This window comes from Mastigoproctus giganteus, chromosome 11 (genome assembly GCF_048544385.1).
Source record: "Mastigoproctus giganteus isolate SK-2022 chromosome 11, ASM4854438v1, whole genome shotgun sequence".
In the NCBI taxonomy this organism is placed as follows: domain Eukaryota; kingdom Metazoa; phylum Arthropoda; class Arachnida; order Uropygi; family Thelyphonidae; genus Mastigoproctus; species Mastigoproctus giganteus.
In genome coordinates, this window is record NC_143585.1 from 83,119,123 (window position 1) to 83,140,260 (window position 21,138).

Consider the following 21,138-nt stretch of genomic DNA (forward strand, 5'->3'; position numbering starts at 1 on the left):
AATCAAGCAACATGATGAAAGCGCTTGTTTTTTGCCTGTTTTTTGGGACTTCTAATTAAGAATCGAATAACGGCTGCCAACCACTACCAAAATAAGACAGTTTATGGATTGGATCTTCTGTCTGTTATCAAATTCTCTAACTTTGTTATTAGTTAAATTTGTAGCCAAGTCAGCCGTACAGAATTAATTTTTTATCGATCTTGCTAATAGTTTTGGCGCCTTAACAGTTGGTTATAAAAAAAGCTAGCCAGCATTTCCCTTTTATGCACTGATAAAAATTTTAGGTATTTTAGTATTAGTATTAGTAACGGCCGCATGGTGCAAGAAAGCATATGGCTTATGCTGCACCAGCAAAAAAAAAAAAAAAAAAAAAAAAAATGATAAAAACAAAAAATAAATAACTAAATAATAATAATTTAAAAAAATAAAATAAAATATAAATAAAAAGGAAATTAAACCTATCATCCTATGTGCTTCCCTTACCCGAAAGTACTATCCAGATGACCTTTGAATTTCCCCAAACTGTCGGCCTCTACCACCCATGAAGGCAACTTATTCCAGTAATTTATAACTCGCTGGCTAAAATAAAACTTCCTGCAGTCCAATCTAAACATTTCCCCCCGTAACTTGAATTTATGTCCCCTAGTTCTAGCATCATTTATAATCTTGAAAATTTTGTCCTCATTCATTTTACTGATGCCTCTCAGAGCCTTAAACACCTCAATCAAATCTCCTCTAAGGTGTCTAGTTTCCAAACTCTGCAACCCACATATTCGAAGTCTTTCTTCATAAGGACGCCCTTTTGCTGATCTCACCAGGCGAGTTACCCTTCTTTGCACCCTTTCAAGAAGCTCGATGTCTTTCTTTAGGTGCGGTCTCCATACTTGAACACAGTATTCCAAGTGTGGTCTAACATAAGCCTTATATAATGGGATTATCACGTCCCTATCTCTACTTGCAAAAGTTCGATAGATCATCGATAGGACACCATGGGCCTTCCTTGCAACCTGTTTACAATGCTCAGAGAATTAATTTCATGTCTGACTGTATCGTAACACCCAAGTCCCTTTCCTCCAGTACTGGGTTTAGTTGAACTCCACCAAGTGAATAAGTTATTTTGGGATTACCGTTTCCCATGTGTAATACCTTACACTTTGCTGTATTAAAGCATAGCTGCCATTTTTCTGACCATTCTTGAAGTCTATGTAGGTCTCTCTGAAGAAGCTCAGCTTGACAATGATCATTAACTACTCTACCCATTTTAACATCATCTGCAAATTTAGACATCACGCCCTCTATCCCTTCATCAATGTCGTTTATGAAAATTAAAAACAACAGTGGTCCTAATACTGATCCTTGGGGAACCCCACTTCATCAACCCAATCTGAGGAATAGCCATTTATCACAACCCTCTGCCTCCTGCCCTGAAGCCATCTTCTATCCATCTAAGGATTTTCCCAGTGATTCCAACCTGTTTCAGCTTATAAAGCAACCGCTCATGTGGGACTGAGTCAAAAGCTTTGCTGAAATCTAAATAAACAATGCCGAAATTATTCCCTAAATCCAGCTCGTGAGTGACCCTTTCGAAATAGAAACAGATTTGTTAAACATGATTTTCCCTTTACAAAACCATGCTGAGTATCCTTGAGAATTTCAATTCGATCCAAATGATCCTGAATTCCACCCTTGATCATTGCCTCCATGATTTTCCCTACTACTGAAGTCAGACTGACAGGTCGATAATTTCCAACTTCACTTTTATAGCCACCCTTATGTATGGGAGATACATTTGCACTTTTCCAATCCAAGGGAATCTCCCCAGAGTCTAGTGATGCTCGCATAATTAGCCTCAATGGTTCAATGCACTCGCTTGCCGCCTCTCTTAAGATTATAGGGTATATTCCATCAACTCCAGGAGCCTTACTGGTCTGTAGGCTCAGAGAAAAATAATCTTGCGAAATTTCAATATCATTAATTACATATTTTTTAACTTCGCTCCCACAATTTCCCATTGCCACAAAAGGCTTTTCATTTGTAAATATCGACGCAAAATAACTGTTGAGTTCATCTGCAACGGCAGCTGGTGTATTTATTACTGTCCCCTTTCCCTTACGTAAAGGTCCGATCTTGTTTGCCCTGCTCTTCTGGGCATTTATATATGTGAAGAATTCTTTATCCCCCCTCTTTGCTCTGTTTGCTTGTGATTTCTCATAAACTGCCTTTGCCTGTCGAACCTTTTCTGTGGCTCTATTACAGATCACCTTGTAGCTGTTATAGGCTTCAGTACTTTTTATTGCTCTGTAACCTTTCCATGCCACCTTTTTCTGCTCAAGTAATGTGGCAACTTCACTATTCATCCAACTTGGAACCCTTCTCGTGGAGTATTTTTTTTAATGGTATATACTCATTCAAGGCATCTGTGATTAATGTTTTAAAAGCGTACCACAGTTCAATTGTATTCATTCTCAGCGCGATATCTACCCAGTTAATAGAGGCCATGTTAGTACCTTAAGGCATCGTAATTTCCTTTTTTGAAATTAAAACCCATTCCTTTGCCTTTTACTTCTGCTACCTCTCTCGTCATCATCCACCGTAGAACTCCGTGATCACTTCCTGCTACTGGTTCCTCTGCTGTCAGCCCTGTTATGTCATCTGATTCATGTGTGATGATGAGGTCTAGGATATTCTTTTCTCTAGTACTTTCCCTGACATGTTGATACAAATAACAGTCATCTAGTTGATTTAAAAATTTTGTTCCCCATGTCGAGTTTCCTTCCCATTTACTCCAATCAATTAGAGGCAAATTGAAATCACCCATAATAAGGCATTGACGCTTACTTGACCATTCCATTTGCATGTAGAGGCTTTTGTCATAATCTTCACAATCACCTGGTCTATAGATTACTCCTACTCGCATTATACCTTTGTTTCCAACTATCTCACATCATACAGACTCTATACTAGCATGTGAAATGTCTGAATCCGGGAAAGCTATCGTCGCACTCAGGCTGCTTCTGATAAGAAGCATTACCCCACCACCCCTTCTATCTACTCAATCCTTCCTAAATACATTATACAAGCCGTACTGAAACTCATCATCCCCAATTTCCGTGTGGCACCACGTCTCTGTAAGCCCTATTATGTCCGCGTTACTTGTGTTAACCAGCAGTTCGAATTCGCTCATTTTATTGACGACACTTCTAACGTTACTGTATAAAAAATTAAGATTTACTGTTCTTGTATATTTAACAACCCTCGAAGTTTTTAGGCTCTGTTCCCTGATATTAGCTACCCGCTCACGTGAAACGTCTTTGCCCCCAGAACATCTAGATAATACGTCCAGTTGGGGTAACAGATAAGAACTCTTAAGGTATGTGCAAGAGTTACATTGACCAATATTATCAGATAAACGCGTGTCAGTATTACCCACATCCCCCACTAACTAGCAGTTTCCCTGAACCTTTAAGGTATCCTCAATAATACTGGCAAAAACTTTTGCACCACCTTTGTTTAAGTGTATCCCGTCTCTACAAAACAAATTCCTTCTACCTACAAGTGTGGGCCATGCTGATAGAAATTTACTCCCTAAAGCCTTGCAGATTCCTTCAAGTCTTGAGTTTATCCACAAGGCTCTTAACATATAATCCCTCCTATCGTATCTGGGCAGAATTGCAGACACATAGACATTATGGCCTAGCTCGCGACATTTCCTCAGCATGGTCCTGTATTTTTCCAACAAATCGTCAGATCGTGTACGTTTAATATCGTTTGTCCCCACATGAATAATAATATTTTCTTTACCCCCTTTAAAATCTGACAATCTGTGACAATCTGGTGACATCATCAATAGTTGCTCCCGGCAGACATACCCTGGTTCTGTTCCACCTATCTTTATTACAAAAAATATTCCCCGTTTCCCTGACAATGGAGTCTCCTAATAAAACAATGTCCTTTTTAACCAGAGTAGTTTGCACTTGGTTTTCCTGTTTTGAGGCTCGAATCGGGTGTGCATCACTTGGTAGATTGCTGGAGTTTTGAGTCCCTGACGAGCTCCCAGATGCATTATTTTCGAGGGCAAGCACTCGTTTTTTCAGGGACTCGAATTGTTCCATCAGTGCACCAAATTGTAATTTAAGATCGGTGCACTCCTTACATCGATCACAAAGAAAAGAATCCCTAGGTGAGGTAGGATTAGTCACCAGGTCGACCCTGGAAAACATACCACAGGTTCCACAACGGATTAAATCATGACTCACCCGCAAATCGCCATCTGCTATTTCCGTGTGAGTCACGATACCCTGTGACGTGTTTAAGGCAGATCTCGTAACTACCATTATAAAATTAAATAAATATCAATGAAAGTAACTTTAAAAAATTATATCTATAATATTATTAAAATAAAACAGTTACAGGAAACCTATAACAAAATAATCCAACAATATCTAAATAAATCAAATATTTAAAAGCACTATCCAAAAGTAAACCACTTAACTGAGGAGCCCTGTCTAAGCGCGTCCGCTCACCTCGAATGCCAACGTACGAAAAAAGGTGAATTTTGCTATAGAATGTCACACAACTATAGTGCAACAAAAGAATAAAAGAAGCAAAAACTTGGCTGGAAATTGGAAAAGAAATTTATATCTGGCATGGGCGCAGAAGGAGGGAGGCACTTACCCCCACTGTGAATTTTTCGATTTTAATATAATTCATGTAATTTTTTTTCTCAAGAGAGGACTAGCAAATAAAAAATAATAATAAATAATACAGTAATTAATTTCATTTCAGAATTGTAGCTAATTTTTTATTTGATATTTCACGAAATAGCGACTTTTGAAAAATTTTGTACGTAGTAGCCCTACTCTTAGCCATTTCTATACTTTTTAGTTTTTTTACGGTACCCCCCCCCACCCCCCCCCACGCACCGGAAAAATTTCTGCAAGCGCCCAGGCATCCCGGTACTGTATATATCCCTATGTACACCGAAAGAATCAATGATAAAAATTGATACTGAATACTTTTAAAAATAGGGATTACTCCTTCCTTGTTTTGCATAACGAGATTATTAAATTGATATTGGAAACATTGCAATATAACTGTTAGACGGGTACGTCTGAATAACAGTACTCGTCTGAAAAGTTATAAAATTAATTCCCATCGTAGACCAGGGAACTCTCAATAGTTTCACATCTGGAATCAGATTGCCAATCTCAGGCAGAGGTGCGAGATTTTTCATCTTTTCCACTGGCTTGTGAGCACTCTAAATAGTCAAATAAATAGTAGTACAAAAATAGTGGTAAATTCAGGAGGAAGCGACTTCGGTGATCTTCCCCTTCACAGACAGTGCTTCAGTTGTTATATATTAACTGTTCGTGATGCACGTATATTATACGAAAGCTGGTTAAAAATTAAAGATAAAATCAAGCTAAATTTCAGCTTAATTTTTAATTACTCTCATTCAGATGTGTCATCATCGTTATATCGCAGTTTCCTAGAAAAACAGATGGGATTTGCCCCTTCTCTAACAAACGTATCCATACTTGGAGAAGTAACAGGAAGTAAAGAAATGTGTATAAGAGAACAGTGTATTCCGTGATATCGGAACATTCCGAAACAACTGAGAAAAAAATTCGAAAGAAAATTTTTTCGAAATAAAATTCGAAAAATAAATAAAAATAAAATAAAATTTTCAAATTTGCCTTTTCTTCTCGGCAAAATACAAACAGCCGCTTGTCTTTAGTTTATTTTTATCTTTATTTTATTTATTATTTGGTTTTTAGGAGCATTAGCAACTAAGGCTATGTTGCTCCGATGATATGCGGTGATCATTTCCTGACCTTTCCGCATCCTCTGTATTGTTGTCACGGGCTCGAACCCCGGTCTAATCCAGAAGCTTGTGCTACGCACTGCTGCTCCTACCCACCTGGCTACGGAAGCGCCATTTTTTTTAGCTTTGGTAATGTACAATTTTTTTTTTGAATTTCTCACGGCAGCATTAAAAAGTTTCCTTTTATCATCTCATCATGTATGCATTGTATTACAGTAATGAACTATTTTCGTAGGTGGGTTGTGCATTCAAAATTAGCGTAACAGGTTACTTTCGTGTTTTTGCCGCTCTTGAAATCCTTCGCAATTAAGAAACAACAAAAAAAGAAGAAGAAGAAAAAGGAAATTCTCTCCGGTGTTGTTATTATATTCATAATAATAAATGCAAATTTCCCTTTCGTCGCTACTTAAACAAGCAATTTTTGTTTCATTCTATACTTTTCATTATTTATGTATTTTTACGCAGCATTTGCAGTACTGAAGCTCTCCTGTTGGTGGGATATATATATGAAAATTTGTAATTATATATATATTTTTTTTATTTTTATTTTATTTTATTTTATTTCTGTGTGTGTTGATGGGAAAGGTTTTAAAGCTAATGGCGAGTTTTTTAACGCTGCTGATCATGTCTCAGGTACGTCTTGCAATTCAAAAATGTCAAGTCACTACCGCCATCTGGTCTGTAAAATAGGAATTATATAGTATGTATTTGAAATACTGTATAAGTTGATATGGCGTTTTCAGTACAGTATTAAAATATCTACTGCTATATTGTCGAGTTATGCATAATTATTTTAAAGTATCAATTTATTTGGTTAAATATAATATTTATTTATGTTAATTATCGATTGTTGTGTTTTTTTGTCTGTAATGCCTTTTTATCATTATGATTGTTGCATTTGATGGCGACTTCAAGCTTAAATTTTTATGTGAATTTTGGTCAGTGTTAATTAATTAAAATAACTTCTTTTATTGTAAAATTTTCTGTTATGATTTGCTGAGTGTATCCCGTTGTTAGGCTATTCCGGAATGTTTCTTCTTCTTCCTGTTAACATATTTAGTAGTCTAGTTCATGAATTTAGTGGTCTAGTTCATGAATTTAGTGGTCTAATTCATATTTATTCCATGAGTGTACTTTTTTTTATTTGATTTTGTTTTTAATTTATTTTATTTTATTTGATTATTCTGGCCCAAACTGTATTTACTTTTGCTTTATTCGGAGTCAGTATGACGATATAGTACTAGTGGCATGTGATGCAAGAAAGCAAATGTATGAGCTGGAACATCAGCATCAGCCAAAAAAAAAAAAAAAAAATCGCAGAACTCAAGGCGTGGCCTGACCATTGCCTTATACAGAGGGACAATCACCTCCTTTTCCCTGCTAGCAAAATTCCTGTATATCATTGACAAAACCCCATGGCTTGCCCTGGCAGCCTGTCTGCATTGCTCAGAAAACTTCATATCTGACTGCACAATTACTCCCAGGTCTTTTTCATTTTCTACTACCTTAAGTGTAGTACAACACAGTTGGTACGTTTCTCTGTGGTTATTTCTACCCATATGCAGTACTTTGCATTTAAACTGCTAATATCCTCAAATTTCGAGAATATTAGGAATTAATAAGTTAGAAGGAGGTTCAGTATGTGCTGTGTCATCAGTAAAGAAATAAAACACTATTATACCACGTGATATTTAGATTAAGATGTTTACTTCAATGGAACAGCACAATAACAAAATGCTTGCCTCACTACAAACTGGCTGCTTTTCGAGACTATTAATTAAATTCCTTCCGTCCTGAAGCTTGCCTTATAGGAGTAAAACACATAAGCGGAGAAATTAATTGCGGTCGAGTAAATAGTGGTTCAAAAACGATTAATATGTTATTGTATTTTAGGAACTGGTGGCGTATCTTAACGCCCGCAGCTGCAAGGTGTTACGATACGAAATTTATCATCATTTTATGATCAAAGGAAAATATTAAGATAATTGTAAAGAATATTGGATGATATTACTGGCTATAATTGCAGGGTCCATTCTACAGCTTTCAGCATGTGGAAGGTTTCTACAGCAATGATAGCGTGAATGTATGATGGAGCGAAAAAAACCACTGTACGGTCGTATTGGTGGATTCTTTCGTTTGAAAGCTTTTATTCTTTAAATAGTGGAAGCCGAAGCAGCTGTTAAATCTTTACCTAAAACAATGATTTCGTAATGCGATTTACCTGGACGGTTCCCCTTTAATGTACAGAATACATTCCAGGCGATAACCTTAGCAAAACTTCGTAAGCGAAGTTTTGCCAAGGTTATATAAAGGAACTTCCTTTGTGACTTCCTTTGACATGTCACATCATTTCGGAATTAACAATGATAAAAGTATGTCAGTTATTCTTAATATGTGTCATTAATGCCCAAGATCATATTGCCACTAACTACTTTACTAAACGGTTTATATTTTAAAAAACTCGCATTGCATATTCTAAAGCAAAACATAGTATGAGTAGCCTACGTATTTTGAAATATTCATTAGAAATCCATTATTTATTTTTCAATTTTTTAAAATTTTATATTTGAAATTAATTAAATAAACAAAAGAATTAAAATTAATTCTTAAAGCTATTAATTACTTTTTCCATGATATCTGTAATACTCCGACCAGTTGGCTGTCCATCTTGCTGGGTCGACATCTAGTTATATTGGTTCTAATATTCGGATTAATTATATTTGATTAATTAATCCGAATAACTGTGATTGATTATAAATGTGCTTGAATTTGTGATCATGTCGATCACAAATTCGACTGTCTTAACATTTTGGAGAACTTAAATTTTTAAACTATAATACAGCGACCGGAACGTATTTATTGGTGCATTCCAGCTTAGTTTGAATGCCGTAGTATTTTTAAGATGTTTTACAATTGCGATGTACTATGCTAACTTGGATGATAAATAAAGGAATATTTATTTATTTATTCATTAAGTAATTCCATAATGCCATTCGGTTTTGCTCTTTTTTTTTTCTATTTCATGTAATGCTAAATCCACTCTGGCCGCAGTAGCCGAGTAGTCAAGCACCAGGGTGCGTAAGTACACATGCTTTGAGTGACTGCTAAATACGGTGCTGTTTCTTATATTCTTTCTGTCTTGTGTACTTCTCTAACCGTGTGGTCGTCCCGGAGTATAAACAGAAAAGTTATTTATATACATTATCAAGGCGTTCTTGAATGTATGCTTGTTTGTGATATTGACCTGCAGTTGGCATCTACAAAGATAAAGCATGTATCATTCAAAAAGTGTCAACCAGGAATCGCGTTCATGATACTAACTAGAATTTAATGAGTTAATTTTTAATACGAAGCTAAATAATTGGTGGGTTTTTGCGAATGATTAACTGACATTGTAAATCTGGATATTATAAGCACAACGATAATAGTTGATAGCTAAAGGGGATTAGAAGCGAAGTTATTACAATTAAAAGTTGATAAGGCACTAGCAGCTGAGATAATCTATGCAGTTATGCCGAAGAAAGCAGAAAAATAGCTCATTATACCTTTAGCTATTATAATAAAAGCATCCCTGGATTCAAGCGAAATTCTTAAAATATTATTAATATTTAATAATTGTCTCTTGCTCACAGAATGGTGGCTTTTCGTAAATTCTGGCTGACAACAGCAGACATAATTTAATAAAATAATATTAATAATTATTAAAGAAGTTAAAAACATAAAATATATATAATTTAAGCTGTAAATTAAGAATAAAAAAGGTAATCTGATTCCAAAACTTGGCAATGGTCACAAAGCGGAGCACATCGTGAGGACTCAGTAATTCGACTGCAACTTCACGAATAAATGACCTTTAATGAGTATCGAAATTGGAATTATTTACTACAATTTTTGCATTTACTTGTGTAATGAAGCTTTTTGTATTTACACCTTTGCGGGTAGCATAGTGTTACTCTCTCTGTATTTTCTGTACGTCATGTCGCTTCGCATTTCGCCAAAAGGGAAAGATTTTTATGGGATTTTTCACAATGTCGCCGAGTTACTTTGTTTAGGAGGGAGCTTGCGCGTTTTTTTTTTTTTTTTTTTTGCCAAGAAACTCATGATTCTCATCTGCAAAACAGGCAGTCTGACCACAGAATGCACGTAATTTACAGACAGTACACTGACGCATCATATCTTCGGTTAGCCAAAGTTTCTTTGCCTCAAAAAAAAAAAAAAAAAAAAAACGCAATTTATATATAAGAAAGGTTGTTCTTTTTATGATTGTAGATATACCTTTAAAAATAACAATTACATTCACCTAACTGTTGTATTTTTTAAAATTTTCACAAAAACGCATTGCGGCAATTTTTCCACGTTTTGGATCAATTAAGAGGTTCCATTGTAACAGATATAAACTGATAGGAAAATTAATGTGACGTACAGATTTTGCTAGTAGAACTCTTTTTCGTTATTCAAAGGATTATGCAATTGTTTCAGCAGAATGAAAGCAGCATAATTTTACTTATATATTTCTAAAAGATTCTACTGCTCCAGGTCCAGATGCTCTTCCTACCTCGTTTTTTAAGAGGTGTAATCTCTTGAGATTCCTGACGAGATGAGGTTCCGGCAGAGGAATTGTCGCTTTATATTTTTATTTTAGATTAGATTTTATTTTAAAACTTTGCGCCCTCCGAAATTTCTGGTTGCAGAGGATACAAGATGATCTCACCTTGCTTTGCATTTTTTCAAAGCATTTTGAAAAGTGCTTTTCAAAACATTAGTTCTAATAAGAGTCCGTTAGGGGTTAGCTTAATCATGATCGAGCTTGAATCGCTCGATCGAGAACAAAAAATATGTATTTATGTAAACAGTCCAAGGTTAATAGTCATAATAAACAGGTAGAGCCTATCTCGAGCGGAAAGGTTGTTGCGGTAATCGACAAAGACACGAACAGTTATATGGAGCATGAAGTAGTTCGACCTTCACTCCCTCTTTCTACCTTGGTACTTTTTGATGGATTAAGTGTAATTGAGGAGTTAATCAGAACTGCAAATAAAACAACAAGCTACAGTGTCTGCCCACTTTACAGGGCATGAACTTTATTCCCTATTTGCCGCATCGATACTCTCGACTTCACTACTCTAAAGCACTGAGCAGTATCTCTTACAGTTGTTGTTATTTGGTTTTTAGGAGCATTAGCAACTAAGGCCATATTGCTCCGGGAATATGCGGTGGTCATTCCCTGACCTTTCCGCATCCTCCCTATTTGGTGGTGACGGACTCGAACCCCGGTCTAATCAAGAAGCGTGTGCTACGCACTGCTGCTCCTTCCCACCTGGCTACGGAGGCGCCCATCTCTTACAGCATGATCATAACGAGATGTGGTTGTGTTCAATTATTATTATTTGTGTTTTGTCCGTGCCTTTTAACCCACTGAAATAGCCTCGGAATGTAAACAAAAGTTTTGACTTTTTTTTTTTTTTCCCCCTCAAAGATATTTCCTTTAACATGTTAATCTTTACTCACCCTCCAAACAACAATACTTCAAGTTAATAGACACTTAATATCCAGTAACCCTGCGAATTAAAGGATTACTGATTGCTCACGTTTTCGATTTCTTCTGATCAGGTAGGTCGGATAGAGCGCCATCTATAGATGGCAAGCATAACAGATTAAAATAAAATATCCACCTCACAGCAGCAGACCACCCAATATTTTATTCAATGATTCGACGTTATAGAACGTTGTAATGTTGCAAGTCATTGGACATCACTTTTGAATCTTCATTTATCAGTGGCGCACCCAGAAATTCTGTCGGGGGGAACTCCCACATTCTGCATCGGTAGCTAGCGTTAACACGTGACAGTACAATTATATAATATGAACAAAATGTTTTGGGAAGGATTTAACTTACCATTTATAAAGATAAACAAGTGAAACGGATCTGTTGCATTTGAAGAATTAGGTCACCCACCATATTTCTAGATCAACATTTACAACTTCCGTATCTTTGATGTTAAAACACCATGTTATAAATTGCTGCTGACCACCAAATATTTCCCATTACACTTTTGAGTGTCGGTGAACTATCATCGTTCGTTGTACAATGTTAACGGAACATTGTGAGACGTATCATTTGCACTGGCTCTGAGCCAAATTCCACCCTTCGTGACTCGGCAACTTGTTGGTAGTTGAGGAAGCAGACGTGTTGTCAGGCGTCTGTGTAATCCAAAATAATCTGTTCAAATCTCTAAGCGTCCTTTGGGATATTTTTAAAAATGACAGACGGTTCTTGTTCCGTAGCATTTGATCCGTGTTAACATAATGAATACTGTAATCACACACTCCTTGCAAATTTATTTGTCTGGTCAAATAAAATCAATCCCTCTTCAACCATCTAAAAGATGTTAAACATGCTTTTTTGGTCTTGGTTTGTTACTAATAGTGGCAGATACTTTCACAGACCTTAGCTTAGACCACTGTCTGAAAATATGTAAATGAATCGCTAAAATAATGGCATATAATTCCATTTGCAATATGCAAAACATATGGTAATTTTTGGAGAGGTTCCACGCCTATGGAGAAAAATTAAGAAAATAATTAAAGATGTGTGTGTGTGTGTGTTTTTTAAAAAGACATTTATGTTTTATTTTCTAACATTTAAATGTTAGAAAATGTTAGAAATGCTGCGTATTTTAATGTATAGTCGTGACATTTATTGTTTTTAATATGAATATCTTTTCTTTCTATACATTAAAATTATTTTCCTCCTACGGGTTACGTGATAATAAGTAACAGAAGCTTGTTTTACTGTGGTAAAAGCTTCTGTTTAACATATAATATACAACATATAATTCTCTCTTCATTTCTTCATAGGCAGAATTAAATGTTATGAAATTAAGCTTAAATTATCTTGATAAATGCTAAATTAACACATATGGGTAATTTATTTTTTCATATGTACAGTAAAAATCATTCGTTAATTCGAGCTCTGAATCGACAAAAAAAAATAATAAGAAAATAAAATAACTAAGTGAATGAAATAACGCTGTCTGATGAATCATTTAGAAAAGAAATCTCTCGGATAAAATTTCTGACTCATCTATACCTCGTACATTAGGTTGTATGTTAGTCTGTATTGGCAAATTTGACGCTCTACAAAACTACTTATACATGGATATAGAATCCAGTCTCCAGGAAAGAATAAGCAATGAATTGCAAAATAGTTTTCACCCAAACGCAGTAAATTTGTCACGCTCTATTTATGTATGCCTGCTCAAGCGTTGAAGTTTGTATTCCGTTTTTTCTTTTTTCCCTCACTCTATTGATCAACGGTATTTTTTCTTTCTGGCTCTTTCTCTCAGATTTGTCTTTGCTTCGACCTTCACGAATTTATCAATTTCTTTAGTTTACTAAACTGTCGTTATTTTTCTTATGCACACACATTTATTTGCATTGGTTTCCCACTGAAAAAAGAAATTCGAAATAGTCCTCCCAGAATTTAACTACTCTAATCTACAAAGAGAAATGAACAGTGCTCTTTTGCTGAACAAGTAAAAGAATTTATTACGGACACGAATAAAATATGAATGCATTTTTGAGTTATTTTGGCCCCTATTATATGAAATAATTTTGTCCTTCAGTTAAAAAAAAATGCAGCTATAGATTACAACATGTATTACAACGTTTATAATGAGATACATGTATTATAACGTTTATAATGAGAATTTCTCGCTAACCTCTCAAATTACTTAGATAGTTAGTGAGCTAGGCCTAGTTGAATATCGGTAATTTCTGGGGGAAAAAATACTTCCTTAAAATATGTCAGTAAATAATAATAATAATAATAATAATCATCATCATCATCGCAGTAATAGGTAAGAAGCCCTGATACTGAAAAACAACGATTGAATCAACCATTTTAAATATACGAAACTTATTCAGAGCCGAAAGACTAAACTTAATATGTGTCCCCCTCCAGTGGCGGATTAATGATCAATACTGTACTCTGAATCTCTTCTAATGAAGTAAGATGTGAATCACTCAGAAGCCAAACTGATCAACTCCAGGAAATAAAAAGTAAATTGATGAAGTTTTAAATATTGTTTTTTTGTTTTTTTTTTAAATTTAGCTTCAAATATACGCACCAACAAATGTTATATAGTGTATTATTTAAGATCTATGTTTTATATTACAAGATATAAAATACATAAAAATAAATATATCAAAAACATTTGTATATGTTTTTACAAATTTTCTATAAACTTATGGGAGTTAATCGATTTGGCAACTGAAAATATGGAAATTTCAGAAAAAATAAATATGACAAAAGTCATTATAACATTATTTATTATGGAACGTTGAACAGAAAATCGATATAGGAACTGTTTATTATTATTATTATTATCAACGTAAATAATATCTTCAATGTCAGATGCATCCAAAGTACCATAACCTCGATTTGTGTTTAAATTTGTATAATAGCCATGTTTAATAAGAGAAAAGTATTTCAATAGGTCCATCATATCTTTTCTTTTGTTACAGATCTACCAGAAGGATATAACAAGGGCTGATCTATGTTTTTCAGTATCAAATCTATTGAATCAAACTCTATATCTTCGTTAAACTTGCATTTCAATTGTATAATTTGTGGTTTCTAACCTCTCTAATTTAATTCATTGCATATTCAGCCAGTTGACTGATAATCCCATAATTCTTTTCTTTCTGTTAGTGATGGAATCTTCTAATGGTATGTGGAAAGAAAGTCCTGATGAGTCATCTCAACCATATCTCAATCCTTATAGAACCCCGTATAAAAATATTTTTTTTAACTTTAACTCTCTCCAAGTTGTAAAAGTCCCTCATGGCTTGTTCTCTTTGATCAGAAGTGATATTTTGATTACATTTCCATTTATCTTGAAATTCTTTTGCAGGAATTAAACGTCCATTCCTATTTTCGTACTGCATACATTGTACTCTTTTACGGTTCTGACTGAATATTTCGAGCCCATTTGTCAGGATTCCGGCTCCGTTTCCGTCCAGTATTTGAACGATTTGTTTCGGTAGCTAGGTTATGGGCAATATTTTCCTTGTTTGAATCTGACGATGAATCCAAATAAATACGAAAACTTTTCCTTGAAACGTTTCTGAGTTATTGAGTATTGGAGGATCACTATCTGATTCATTACTCTGCATGTCACAATAATAATTACTTGCCACCTTTATTTTACACCCATAAATTTTGTATGTTTTATAAAACAATGTGCTTTTATAATTAATATTATGTTTCTTGTTTAATACTTCACAATAACCTCGATTATGGACACCAAACTGGAGTTAATCGAAATGGCTTCTGAAATATATTCACTGTTAGTCAGAAGCCATACATGGTTCTGCTCTTTCGTGGTGATAAATAGAATTATCGAAATTCTATTTCTGAAAAGTGAAGCACTGATCATGTGCTCTGGTACTAAAATTGAGAAAATTACAGAAAGTGGAGTTGATCAGTTTGGCCTCTGAGTGGCTCATGTGTAACTCTGTCTAATGATTATGCATTTTTATTTTTTAATAAATGTGAATTAGGAGATTAAAATGATAATTTGCATAATTAGTTTTTAGCGTAGATTGGAAGTGATGATCAAGAAGCATCTAAGGGCTGATCCGATCAAATGACAGTTCATGAAGTCACCAAGAGTTGCTACTTACAGTAAACTCTAAGATCCAGCATCCTCGAGGATCGGAAGTGCCCGGTCCTCCGTGACAGTACTGTATAGTGGTTTCTCCGCTTGTCACTCGTTTGGAGAGGCCGGATTCGAGTCTCCTCGACGACTGGATGAATTTCCAAAGTCCTCTTCAATCGAGTCGCGAGATCTCAGGTGGAGGGAGTAGGGTATACTCCTTGAGGTATCAGGAGGTTTTCATACCGCACCACGTTCAAATCGACACACACACACACACACACACACACACACACACACACACACACACACACACACACACACACACACACACACACACACACGTAACTCCTGGGGACCGTTAAAATAATAATAATTATTATTATTGAGAGGGCTCGATTTCAAAAGTTGACAATTTTAGAAAGAGATATAGCTAGTGATTGAGCAGTTTTTAAAAGCAATTTCCGTGAAGATTAAGCACTAACAACTGAACTTATTCACGTCTATAAACATATATATATATAATGTCGGATATGTAGTGCTGGTAGTTAAAAATGTAAGTTACTGTTCAGTTTCTTAAATGTAAACAAATGACCGTAAAGGAAGTCAGAGCAAATATTGTCACGTAATATAATGTTAATTTTAAATGCATGCCTGTACTAGTACGGTATAAAACAGATATCAATGAATGCTCTTCGGAGATTAAAAAGATTTTAAAAAATTAACTATTATTTTAAAGGAATAATTATAACGAGCTATGGGCAGTCTTTATTAATCTACATGATATTTTGATTTTATTAATACTGTGGAGAAATTCAGTAAACTGTACTCGCAGGTAATGCATATTGTTCAATTATAAAACAAAATCCTTCAGTTAGCCAGTTTCTAAAACCTAAAGTATTTGAACATGTGTATAGACTAATTCATTTCTTCTGTGTATATAATAAGTATTTCTTCAGTATGATTTGATTTCAGTTGTGAGAGTTTCAAACAGGAAAGCAAATTCTAGAAGAGGAAGAACTGTAATCTTGAAAATAATATTGGAGAACGTGGGATACCTAAAGCAATATATACGAGTATTTGATTATCTGTAAGACCAGTTTTTTTGTTTACTTGTTTCAGAATATGGTGAATGTGGTAGTCAAATTTTGTAGCTGTAAGAAAATGATACCAAGATCACTTTCTTCAGAAACTTGAGATAAATACGAAGCTTTTCAGTAGTACTATTTTCCTGTTTTTTTTAAGGTGAGAGAACAGCACTTTTGAGGTCGAGATCCAAAATCTTGATAGTGGCCGAGTTTGTGTGCCTCAAGTGCCTGCTGTAAAATCTCTGTGGCAACAGTGGTTGTAATGGGGTAGTGTAAATTCGTAATTCAGAAGCTTTGGTCTGTGGACCATAGTACAGATCGAACTAGAATTTAATTTAGACCAGTTACTTTACTCTAGAAAGAAAGAAGTAACTGGTCTGAGCCAAGCAAGGTAGGATGAAGATAATAGAACAGTTTAACAAGAAAAATTAGAAACTTTATTTTTTACGAACAAAGGAAAAGAAACTGCTAAGAGGAAACCAAACGATAATTTTTTTTATGGGAATCTAAGCATTTGTCACAATAGGAGGATCAGCGAACTGATCCGAGTGAAACTAAAATCCTTTTGCCCGCTTCAATAACTAAATTTTTTAAAAATACTTTTTAGAGAAGAAGATAAACTATTATGTATCTTCCTTGACAGATAAAGCAATTCACTTCGAACCTGAAATGAGTTAAAGAGGAAAAAAAAGAAAAGAAAACTCTTAATGCTGAAGGTCAAATTCTAGATCGTTTTATACAGTTTTTATGAAAACTGATATAAGAGAATATCAGGTTAATAACATCAGCATTGATAACTAATAGTCTGTTGGAGAAGGATAAATACGAGATAGAAACATCACAGTACAGAAATTTAAAATTTCCCTTGAACAACGCTTTGTATTTTCTAATTTACCTTTTTATTTTCTGTTTTTTTTTTGTTTTTTTTTTGTTTTTTTTATCCGTTTCAGCAAAAGCCTGTTGACTACAATGCCTTTAAAGATGATTGTGACTTTTAGAATTGCAGGATAGAATTCCAATGTATAAAGTAGCCAATAATGATATTAGTACCCTTTAGCCACACACACACACACTAGCCTCTTTTTTTTTTTACATCTCTGGAAAAATGTATGTACTAAAAATGTTAAAAAGATGAGGAAATAATATACAAAATTACACTGCAAGTGAGTTATGCTATAAATTTTTTGATTAAGTTATAAGCCGTGATGTATTGCCTTTTGTGATAAAGGGCCATATTATCATTTTACTCTTCATCTGCGGTCCGCAGATAAAAATAGGCTTGATAAAATTCTTCAAATATCATAACAGAAACTTATTTATGGCATACAAGTGTACAAATAGGCAAGAATACAGCTTTTTAAAGACTTCGTAAAGTTCTGTAATTCAGGCCCCAAGAACGTTTTGAGATTCGTAGCAACATAGATGTATAGTTAATAACTTTTATATGGATATGGAGAACATGAAGTTGAAAATTTAATTTGCTATCTAACATGAAACCCAAAAATTTATGGAAGCTGACCATGGAAAGTGGTTTATCAAACAGTTTGATGACAGGAGGACGTCGAATGTTAAAATTGACTTTCAGGTGTAAAAGTTTTCAAGTTAGCAACATCTCACACAGGACATGCGAGATGTTGCTAACCTGAAATAATATGGATGATACGATTTATAAAATAATGCTTTTTGAACATTGAGCAGCCCTAAGGCGAGTGAATAGACTGGTCCACCATGGGGAGTAGAATGCCCCAGAAAATACAAAATGTCCAGCACGTATTTGCAATTACTTAATTTAACCTGAGAAAGGGGTTTCACCAAGGCTTATTTAATAACCTTACCATTACGAAAACCAAACTGAGTCGAGCACGTTAAGGATTGTTCGGAAAGTATGTAGTCTGAGCAAGAGAAGGAATGCCAACAGCATTGAGCTTGCTCAATCCATTTATGCTTTAAGCAATTAAACCAGATCATCTCGCAGGTGCCTAGTCTCCAGACACTGCAATTTGGAAAACAGAAGCCTTTCTTCGTATGACCACCCTTTTGCTCCCCTCACCAATCTCGTTGCCCTTCTCTGCACTCATTCCAGCAGATCTCCATCCTTCCTAAAATCAGGCTTCCAGATCTGTATGCACTTAAAGTGCAGTGTAACCGTTGCCTTGTACATGGAGTAATCACTTCCTTATCCTTGCTAACAAAATTCCCTTATATTATTGACAAGATACCATAAGCTGTCCTGGCAGCTGGTCTGCCTGCTCAGAGAACTTCGTATCTCAGCTTCATATTAATTAGCTACTGCGAGTTTTGAGGGGGGGGGTCAGTTTACAGCGATGACTGTTCAGTAATGAATAAATAAACAATTAAATGTCAAGTAAAATATGAGGTCGAATTAATTTTGCTTATTGTTACTAACAAGTAATTTGAAAATCAAAATGAACCTATCTTTCAGACATGAAAATTCCGTTATCATCATCATGAAATATTACGTGACAGGTTCTTCTTGAGATGTCATGCTCACTAATTAGAGCAGCTTCCGTCAGTGAACTCAATACTGATGGTGTCTCGTGCAGGATCAATTATAGACAAGAGTACCAACAGGTGAGGAAACGATCCAATCCGTCAAACAAATCTATTATTTCTATGTCTCTGGCCTGGTTACGGTATAATTAGATCTGAACACGTGCCAACCTTCATTCTTGGCGACATCACGAGGTATAGCCTGTAGAAGCAAGGAAATGTGTTTTCAAGGAGTAAATACTGTACTGAAGTATATTGTGTCGCTTTTCCCCGACCCTCTGCTCCGACACTCGCGCAGTTGCCTACTACTGTACAAGCAGAGCATACTTATATTTTGATTCTACACGTTGTTGAATGTGGTTGTTCAAATACTCTTGCAAGTGTGATCACGTGAGACGTGGTTTCTACAGTAGTTTAAGGCAATTCATTTTTCGCAGTTGTCATTGAGTTAATATTTACTGTGCCTTTCCTGATTAAATGTAGATATAATTTCGGATAAATGTTATTGATATGTACGCCACAACTTGCTTAGGAATTGTTGCTTAATTTTCCCATTGACTCCTTATGTGTGTATGCTATGCTTACTTCGTATGTTTCACAAATTGATCCGATAGCGTCTCCGCCACACAATCTTGAGTACTGTCCGATTTATCAGCGAATAGATTCAGCGCCGAAACTGAGCTCAAAGAAACGATTTTGTGTTTTAAAATGTGGAAGTTCTCATAAGCTGTCATATGCCGGTATGTTTATAGGGAATTCCTTGTTATGTTTATTGTAACTAAATATCGAGGATTTAGTGTCAGACAACATTAACTACAAAATCATTTTGTAGTAAACGTTTTTGTAATTAACCAAGAAAAAGTCATTTGACATTTTCTTAGTTTACCGGAAATGTTCTTATAGCCCAAGCTAACTTGTAAACTACTAGAGAAATACATTTCTATGATATGATATGAATTGTTATTCGTATTAAGTTAATCTAAAGTTGTCTCAAAACCAAAATGCAATTTTGTAGTTAACATTGTCTGACACTAAGCCCTCGATATCTATTTTGTTTTTCATATTATTGCTTATGATGAGTAATGTATCTCTCATAAACCATCCCTTTTTCTTAAAAACGTCACTTTTCATATATTGAAAAGTTTTGCAGTAAACTACTGACTTCAGTGAAAATTTTGATTACTCATGGTACCTTTCAATAGATTTTCAAATGAATACTGCCTGTTGAACTGTTTTAATACAAATTTTATTCTTAAAAATGAAACAGTTTCCGTAAATTATGTTATTTATTTTTTTATAAATTACGGAAAATTACAAAATTTTCCGTGCTGATATTGGTTTAAGAAAGCGGAGAAAAAGACAGTCAAGATTTATTAAATTGTTTTGGTATTAAAAAACAAACTACTTCTCTGCCAACTGCTATATATAGTACGAAGTAAAAGATCTCTAAAGGTGGCACTGAGTTTATTTTAAAATATCTATTTTAAGGTAACACCATCTTTTATTCCAGTATTTAAGTACATTGTAAACAGTTTTCAACCTTAGTGATACCTTGTACTCACACTGTGCACGAAACCAAATGTGTAAGGTAGTCATCTTTAATTTTAGTCCACCAACAATGAAAGTAAATTGTTACAGACTAGTCTGCAACAATTTGCTTCTTAACAACTGATTGTTATCGATAGTCAGAGCCGAATCTAAGTATTCCAGCGACCGAAGCAAAATAAAACTTAAGCGTCCCCTAACGCCCATAAATAAACATTAGAAATGTTAACAATGAAGAAATAATGAATAGCGAAAAATGCGTTCACTCATTTTCCAGTAATTAAAAGTTAAAAAGTTTATATATATATATATATATATATATATATATATATATATATATATATATATATATAAGTATAAATAAGTAAAATAAATAAGTAAAATTTTAAAAAGTAGATCTTATTCATACGGAATTAGTTTTTGTGATCCTGGTTTTAATACGCCATGATAATACACCCATCCTGTTTATCGTTCTATTGATTGTAAAAAAGGCCCAAAAAGTTCTCACGTC

General features: G+C 34.7%; 1 protein-coding gene across 2 annotated transcripts in view; it reads left to right on the plus strand.

The window, feature by feature from the left end:
- LOC150078196 (uncharacterized) overlaps positions 1-21,138 on the plus strand; it is an 881,600-nt gene that overhangs the window by 449,063 nt on the left and 411,399 nt on the right. The window contains exon 1 of one of the 2 annotated variants that reach the window (XM_090385308.1): positions 19,456-19,822. The exons of the other annotated variant lie outside the window; for it this stretch is intronic. Within the exon in view, the coding sequence (XP_090241434.1) occupies positions 19,660-19,822 (163 nt within the window). The 5' untranslated portion in view covers positions 19,456-19,659. Of the gene's footprint in view, positions 1-19,455; positions 19,823-21,138 lie in introns of those variants that run through there. 2 annotated transcript variants of the gene reach the window in all.